Source organism: Terrapene carolina, unplaced genomic scaffold (assembly GCF_002925995.2).
Source record: "Terrapene carolina triunguis isolate 2854851 unplaced genomic scaffold, T_m_triunguis-2.0 Scaffold304, whole genome shotgun sequence".
Taxonomy (NCBI): Eukaryota; Metazoa; Chordata; order Testudines; family Emydidae; genus Terrapene; species Terrapene triunguis.
Genome location: NW_020664655.1, coordinates 49,392 through 58,103, shown reverse-complemented (window position 1 = coordinate 58,103; position 8,712 = coordinate 49,392). Strand labels below are relative to the sequence as shown.

The window sequence follows — 8,712 nt, the reverse complement described above, 5'->3', positions numbered from 1 at the left end:
TTAGGTCCCTTTATGAGAAAAGAGCTGGAGCAGCCTGTCCCGGATCTGTTTGGTTCTCACCCCATAGATGATGGGGTTTAGCATGGGGGGCACCAGAAGGTACACGTTGGCAATGAGAACGTGGAAATGCAGGGCAACATTCTGGCCAAACCGGTATGTGAGGGAAGAGAAAATCGTTGAGACATAAAAGGCTAAGATGGCACAGAGGTGGGAGCCGCAGGTCCCAAATGTCTTGAGCCGGGCATCCTTTGTGGGGAGACTGAAGATGGCCCTGAGGATCTGGATATAGGAAACAGCGATAAAAAACACATCCAGACCGAGCACGCAGAATACCACAAAGAGGCCATAGTAACTACTGACGCGAATGTCGGAACAAGCCAGCTTCACCACTGCCATGTGCTCACAGAGTGTGTGGGGGATGATGTTGGTTCTGCAATAAGGCCGCCGCCTCGCCAGGAAGGGATGTGGCATTACGAGCATGCCACCACGCAGCACCACGGCCAGGCTGATCTTGGCCACGACAGGGTTTGTCAGGATGGTGGAATGTCTCAGGGGATCACAGATGGCCACATAGCGATCAAAACCCATGGCCACAAAGATGCCAGACTCTATCACTGAGAAGCAGTGAATGAAGTACATCTGGGTGAGGCAGGCACTGAAATCGATCTCCCTGGAATTGAACCAGAAGATACTCAGTGTTTTGGGCAGGATGGACGTAGACAGGACCAGGTCAGTGATGGCCAGCATGCAGAGGAAATAGTACATGGGGCCATGGAGGCTCGGCTCCCTCTTCACAATGAACAGGATGGTGAAGTTCCCCAAGATGGCTATGATGTACATGGCACAGAAGGGGATAGAGATCCAGATGTGGGCCATCTCCAGGCCAGGAATGCCCAGCAGGATGAAAGTGGAGGGGTTGTTGAAGTCGGTTGTGTTGGAATCTGACATGGAGTATGGGAGAAGGTGTTCAAATCTGAGGCAGAACGGTGTCTCCGGAATGTACCGTACTTTCCACTGACTTCCTGTTTGTGCCCGGAGTCTAGGGTGTTCGTCTCAGGACAAATGCCTGGATGGAGAGACAAAGTTAATATGAGAAACTACATGCACATGCTTAGGGAGATCTGAGAGTGGAAAAAGACCAAACCCTTTCCAAGACGTGCCAGGGCAAACAACCCAACTAGAACACACCTCAGGGAAAGGACGTGGGCATCATTGATAGTAGCTCGATGGAAACACCTGCTCATTCACAGCAGTGGCCGAAGACAGTGTTCAGATGCCTGAAGGAATGCGATGGAGAATACCCTGGTGTGGATATGTGCTCAGTTTTGGTCACCCAGTCTCTATTAACGATATAGCAGATAGAAAGGGGATTTCTAAGAATGGGGGAGGCTGCCATATGCCGATAGACTGAAAAGTGGGCCTATTTAGATTAGAGACGAGACAAAGAAGGGGGAATATGATAGAAGAGAGGAAAATGAAGGATGACACTGATTAAATTCAAATTGACAAACAAAGAACAGTTCCCAACCAGTAGTATCTATAGATACTTAATTCTTCAAAAGGGCTAATTCTCCAAAGCTGAGGCCAATTATCAGCAAAAGTTATTGGGAGGAAATATTTAGACAGAAAAATGGGATTGAAAATTGGGACTTCTTCAAGTCAAAAAGCCACGATTCCACAGTCTAGAAAGTGGACAACTTTGGCTAAAAACCCGGTTCAGTGGGAAAGGGCAGGTAGCAATTAGGGTGGGGGTAATTCATATATAACACCTGGGAAAAAGAAAAAATAGATAGAAATCAATACAAATCATAAGTTATAAAAATTGATATGGGACATTAAAGACATCCAGGAAAAATTCATGCTTTGCAGGGCTAAGGATAACAAAAAGGATGTTATTAACTATATTAAGAACAAAATAAATCCTAGAAAACGTATAGGGCAATTATTAGACAGAGAAAGGAAACTCATTATTGTTGCAGAAAAGGTAGATGTGTTTGAGAAATATGTTTTTTCTGCATTTGGAAAGAAGCAGTGTGAGGCACTCATATCACATAAGGTGATAAAATACTTCCAAGACCATTAGCTGTCAAGATGTTAAGCAGCATCTACAGTAGAACCTTAGAATTATGAACACCAGAGATATGAACTGACCGATTAACCACACATCTCATTTGGAACCAGAAGTATGCAACAATGAATCAGCAGACCCAAACCAAAAGGAAGGCAAATACAGGACAGTAATGTCTTAAATGTAAACTATTTTTAAAAAATAAAGGGAAATTAAAAAGAAGAAGATTTGACCAGGTTAGAAAACAATGGAATCGCTGGTATGAGATTAGTTAAAAAACATCTAGGAATATAGTTAGTATCAGTAAAGGTCCTGTCAAATAAACCGAATTTCATCCATTAATGCAAGTACACATTTCGCTGATCAAGGAACTATGCAAGTGCAATAGACTTTGATTTCTCAGCAGCATTTGATTTAGTACGGGGAAATATTCAGATCAAAAATTGAACACTGTACAATATCAGTAGTGCACATGTAAAATGGACTAAAATCAGGCTAATTGACAGATCTCAGAAAGCAGTTGTCAATGGGCCATTGTCAGCAAATGGGGGTGTTCCTAGTAGGGCTCTGTAGGGATCACTTCTAGGCCTGATGCTATTCAATATTTTCTGGAAGCAAAAAGGAAATCATTGCAGATAAAATTTGCAGATGACCAAAGGTTGGCAGAGTGGTTAAAATAATGAGGACAGGGCAGCCATATCGATTGATATGGAGCGTTTGGTGAGCTGGGCCCATGCAAACAAAATGTTTTAATATAGTGAAACAGTCTAGGGCACTGTATTAGGGAATGCAGGGACCCCAAAAAATATTTAGGGGTCACTGTGGACAACCAACTCATCATGAGCTTCAAATGTGATGCTGTGGCCAAAAGGGCTGTTGTGATCCTTGGATGCATAAAAAGGGGAGTGGTGAGTTGGAGCTGGGGAAAGATTTTACCTCTGCACCTGGCATTGGTGAAACGAACGATGGGCAGTTCCGGGGTCTACATTTCAAAAGGGATGCAGAAAAATTGGAGAGGGTGCAGGAAAGAGCTGCAAAAATTTTTGGAGGCTGGAGAAAATGCCGGACAGTGAGAGAGAGACCGAAAGAAATTCATGTATTTATCTTAAATAGTAATAATGGGCTCTTAAATCAGGAAGAGAAAGGAAGAAAAAGTCCCAATGGGTGGAAGCTAAGCACCAGACGTATTTCAGCTGGAAATAAGGACCAATGTTTAGCACTGAGGGCGACTGACCATTAGGACAAACTTCGTTGACCTCCCACTGTGTACACTGGGCTTAGGATGATATTGCTACATCTCTCAGGGTGTGGATTCTTTTGCTATTGCAAAAAAAAAGCAAATGCAATTTTCGGTTGCATTGGCAGAGGCATAGAATGCAAGTCATGGAAAGTGATAGTACTGTTCTACTCGGTGCTGGTCAGGCTTCAGTTGCAGTACTATGTCCAGGTTTCATCACAAATGTATAGAAAGGATGTAGAGAAACTGGAAAGGATCCAGAGACAAGAGACATTTGATTAATTAAGGGAAAACTTTCAGATAAAAAAATGAACAGTCTACAATATCAGTAAAGCACATGTAAAGTGGATTAAAAATTGGCTAACTGACAGATCTCAGAAAGCAGTTGTCAATGGACCATTGTCAGCAAATGGGGATGTTTCTAGCGGGGTTCTGCAGGGATCAGTTCTAGGCCCGATGCTATTCAATATTTTCATCAATGATTTGGAAGGAAATAGAAAATCACTGAAGATAAAATTTGCAGATGACCTAAAGATTGGCAGAGTGGGTACAATGAGGAGCCCGGGGCAGGCATACCGACTGATATGGAGCATTGATAAGAGGAGCCCATGCAAGCAAAATGTTTTAATACAGTCAAATGCAAAATTATCCTCTCGGAAGAGGGAATGCAGGCAGGACCCACAGACTACAGCACTGTATTACGAAATGCAAGGACACTGAAAAGGATTTAGGGGTCCTTGTGGATAACCAACTCATCGTGAGCTCCCAGTGTGATGCTGTAGCATAAAGGGATGATGTGGTCCTCAGACGGATAAACAGGGGAGTGGTGAGTTGGAGCAGTGGAAGGATTTTGCCTCTGCACATGGCATTGGAGAAACTGACTGTGTGCAGTTCTGCTGTCCACATTTCTGAAAGGATGTTGAAAAATTGGAGAAGGTACAGCATACAGCCACAAAAATGAATGGAGGCTGGAGAAAATGCCGGACAGTGGGAGAGACTTAAAGAGCTTTATCTATTTATATTATCAAAAAGATGATCAAGCAAGACTTTCCAGGGGAGAAAATAATAGGTACTAATGGGGTCTGTAATCTAGTGGAGAAAGGCAGAGCAAGGCCCAATAGCTGAAAGCTGAAACCCGTTGGAAATACGGGCCAAATGTTTACACTGAGGGTGATTAACCGTTGGAACAAACTGCGAAGGGAAGTTGTGGATTCTCCAACTCCCCATGTCTGCAGATCCAGACTGGAAGCTTTTATGGAAGATCTGCTTGAGGGTTTGTCTACACTTAAAATGCTACAGCAGCTCTGCCGTTGCGCTTCAGTGTAGATATTACTTACACTGACATCAGGGGTTCTCCTATCAGTGTAGGTAATCCACCTCCCTGAGAGGTGGTAGCAAGGACGATGGAATAATTCTTCCGTTGACCTCATACTGTTTACACTGGTGTAAGCTTGATATAGCTACATCTGTCAGGGGTGTGGACATGTCTCCTAGTGTAAAAAGAGAAAATGGAGTTTTGTGTTGCATTAACATGCAAGTCACGGGAAGTGATCGTACTCCTCTATTTGATGCTGATCAGGCCTCAGCTGTAGTATTGTGTCCAGTTTGGGTCACTAATGTATGGGAAGGATGTAGAGAAACTGGAAAGGATCCAAAGGTGAAAAACAAAGATGATCCAAGGGATGGTATACAAGCCATAAGAGGAAGCTGAAGGAACTAGTTATTTTTAATTTGGAAAAGAGGAGTTTAAGTATGACATGATAGCTGCCCTCAGGTACTTGAAAAATATGGAGAAAAGTTGTTCTCTCTGGCCACAGAAAGCAGGACAAGAGGCAATGGGCTCAAAGTCCAGCACAGAAGTTTTAGATGAAATCTCAGGAGAAACTGCCTAACTGTAAGAAGAATAGGACAATGGAACAGATGCCGCGGGAGGTTGTGGAAGCTCCTTTGCTGGAAGTTTTCCAAAGGAGGCTGGATAGTCATCTGTCCTGGATGGTTTAGACAGAACACATCCTGCATCTGGCAGGGGATTAGACTAGAGAACCACTGTGGTCCCTTCTCACCCTGTGACTCTATGATTCTATGATGTAAAATCCTAGTCTAGACCAGGCCTTAGTCAAACTCAAGTTATGAAGCTCAATACAGGGGTTATTGTATGAAATTTAATGGCCTGTGTTATACAGAAATTCAGACTGGATGATCTAATGGTCCCTTCTGCACTACAAATCTATCAATAAAGAAAGTGTCACAACACATGAACAAGGAAACATTCTGTTACATTGAAAGTCTGAACATATAACACTGATAAAAGAAAAATATATATATACCCCATATTTGGCCTGTGGAACTCCTTGGCACTGACATTATTGGAGCAAAGAGCTTAGCTGAATGGGATTCACAAATGGATTGGCTGTTGTAGGTGGTGCTGGTGGCACCATTAGTTAAGGCTGTCTGACAGCTTCAATTAGGAGACCTCATATTCAGTTGCTTATAAGTTTGCCAAATTTTAAGCATTTGGACTGAAATGCAGGAGGAGGAGGTGACAGTGTCTGTGCATTAACACATATCTGATGACTGACGTCTTTAGTCAGTTCTTTCCCCCAGGGGAGCTTTACCTCAGTGGGGTCTTTGCAAAGTACAGGCCATGGCCTCAAAATTTGGCCTTGTATTGTACATCTATTAACACTTTTCTTCCTGAATGATCCACTTTGCCACTGAAATGCAGCCACCTTGGGGCTTGAGGTCATCAGCCAGCAGATGGGGGTTCATAGAAAAGAGTGACCTTTTGGTCCATGTTACTGGAGTAAACTCATCACCAGTAGAATGGGTCCTGGGATGTTTAATGGCTGTGCAGAGTGGAAAGAACCACAGTCCTACTCCCTATCCCAGAAGTTTTCAAATTGCGGGTCGCAACCCAGAATTGGGTCACAGAATGGAAGGGACGGGGTCTCGGTGGCTCTGGTGAGCATCGTCGACCGGACTGTTAAAAGTCCCATCAGAGGTGCTGCCTGGCTACGGCAGGATAATTCCTACCTGTTCTGACACCACGCTGCTCTCTGGAAGTGGCCAGAAGTAGCTACAGCTACTAGGCGGGGGGAGGCCACAGGGCTCCGCATACTGCCCCCACCCCCAGAACTGGCTCCGTCCTGCCAATGGGAGCAGGGGGGGAAGTGCCTATGGGTAAGGGCCGCGTGTAGCTGCTTGCGCACCTCCGCCTAAGAAAAGGACCTGCTGCTGGCTGTTTTCAAGGCACAGTGCAGTCTGCAGTGCCAGAACAGGTGGGAAGTCTGCCTCTGCACCCTGACTGCACCACTGACTGGGAGCTGCTGGAGGTAAGCCTGCACCCCAATCCCACACCCCAATCCCCTGCCCCAGCTCTTAGCCCCCCCCAACCAGGAGCCACTTCCTGCACCCCAAAGCCCTCATCCCCGGCCCCACCTCAGAGCCTGCACCTGCAGCCCAGAGCCCTGACTCCCTCCCAAACCTCCACCCCTGCCCTAGCCCAGAATCCACTCCCACACCCTAACCCCCCCATTTCTGGCCCCAACCCACAGCCATCACCCCCACACCCCAACACTCTGCCCCAGCCCTGAAACCCTCTCCAAGCCCCTCATCCCCAGGTCCATTGGGTCACGGACATCAACAATTTTCTTCAACTGGGTCACCAGGCAAAATGTTTGAAAACCACTGCTCTATCCCATCATGCTCACATAACACTGCATTTATCGAGCAGGTGAGCTCCTCAGCAAGAAGTGGGGTACCTGTGAATTCTGAGAAAGAAGTGTCTTCCCTGGGAATCCCTCTCAGGTAGCCGTGTCCCACACCTCTCTCACCCCAGAATCTGCAGCAATATCCCACACCAAGAGCCAACACAAGGGTATGCACTGTTTATAATATACCTCTGGCAGTCCCAGTGGGATTTGTTCAACCTCTAGGGCAGAAGCGGGCATCTGAATGCAAATAGGCTGGAGACAGGCTTGTCTGCTCTTCTGTGCTCTTCATCCATCTTTAGGAGTAAACAGCAATTACTGGCCCTTCCCAAAGGGAGATGAGAACTCTTGGGATCTCCACTGATTCAGAGAGGAATTGGCTGCTCTGTGTATTTGTGTATATTTAAATATAGTTGATTATTAAGAATACTAGGGATAGTGCCTTGGTCTCCATAGGGTCTGATACCCTGTAAATGCCCAGGAGGGATGGGTAGATAGCAGACAGACAGATCTGGAGATAGATGACTGAGGGGAGACACGAGCACTTTCTGCAAGTACACAGGGCTGTTGCTTTGGGATCAGCGCTCAGTAACTATTATCATACTGGGCAGAACCTTTCATTGAGGGATCTTCAAAACTCCTAACAAAGGAAAGTCACTATGAACATATCCCCATTATACAGATAGGTAAATTGAGTCACAGGGAGAAATGAATTGGCAAATGTCTCACAGAGTTTGAATGGAAGGATTATAGACAGAACCCAGGAGTCCTGACTTCCCTGCCATAACCATGGTCTCTCCATCATGCCAAGAGGGAAATGGTCTATCACTATGGCAGGGAATGTTCATTGGGTGGGATGCAGGGGAAAGGCTGCAAGAGGGAGCCTGAGCCTTTACTCTCCTCTCAAGGTGAATCTGAGGTTGTCAGAACTAGCTGGAGTTTGTGAGCTCCCCGCTCCTGGGAAATGTGAACTCCGGGACTCCACTTCTGCTCCCACTCAGAAATCTGCCAATGCATCACAGTCACTGGGGTCGCTTCGGGAAACAGTCTCAGTAAAAGCAACATCAACAGATTGTTCCTGTAGATAGAGTGCAGTCGGAGTTCTGTCCTGGGAACAGAGGCCTTGTCCTCCCCCCAAAGCTGCCCTGGAACAAGGGAGGTCCTATAGGAAGGATAGAGACTAGATGAGTGTTTACATTGGATTTCTTCTCTCTCTCTCGGTTCATTTCCTCCCAGTCTCTCCCAGCTGGAATTGAAATCTAATGTTTTAGACTGAGTCACACTTTCCAGGACTGTCCCGGGAGTTAGGTGTTTAAGGACCTTTGTGAACCACTAGAAAAATCGCTGTTGGATGATCATTTCCCATGGACATCTCCTTTCTCAGCTCAATTAGCCATTTCTTACTCCATCTAACAAGTGCTCTACTGATACTGTCTAATGCTAGTTTGTTAATCTGAATATAATCTGGTACTAGGTCAAACAACTTGCAATGGTATAAATCTATTCCATCTCCCCAGTTCCCTTTATCACCCAAATCTGTTATCACTTAAAAAGAGAAATCATGTCTCTTTGCCACACCACTCCAGTATTAATTCTTCTGGCATCATTGCAGCCCACACCATTGCAGCGTAAAGACCAGATCTGTACCCAGATGTTTGCAGCATCTGCTCCCTTTCCGCCTCTCTTACACACAGGAG

At 45.5% G+C, this 8,712-nt stretch overlaps 1 protein-coding gene across 2 annotated transcripts; it reads right to left on the bottom strand.

Annotated features, from left to right (window-relative positions):
• On the bottom strand, positions 1 to 7,800 carry LOC112117895 (olfactory receptor 52M1-like). 2 transcript variants are annotated; one of them, XM_026657757.1, is made up of 3 exons: positions 7,771 to 7,800; positions 4,704 to 4,719; positions 1 to 917 (listed from the first exon to the last, which is right to left on the bottom strand). In XM_026657757.1, exons 1-3 carry the CDS (start codon positions 7,798 to 7,800, stop codon positions 1 to 3), a joined length of 963 nt encoding a protein of 320 aa, XP_026513542.1. The 2 variants fall into 2 exon arrangements, with proteins under 2 accessions (XP_026513542.1, XP_024071782.2); XM_024216014.2 differs by lacking the exons at positions 4,704 to 4,719; positions 7,771 to 7,800 and having other exon boundaries at positions 1 to 948.
• Between the last annotated feature and the right edge of the window lie 912 nt (positions 7,801 to 8,712).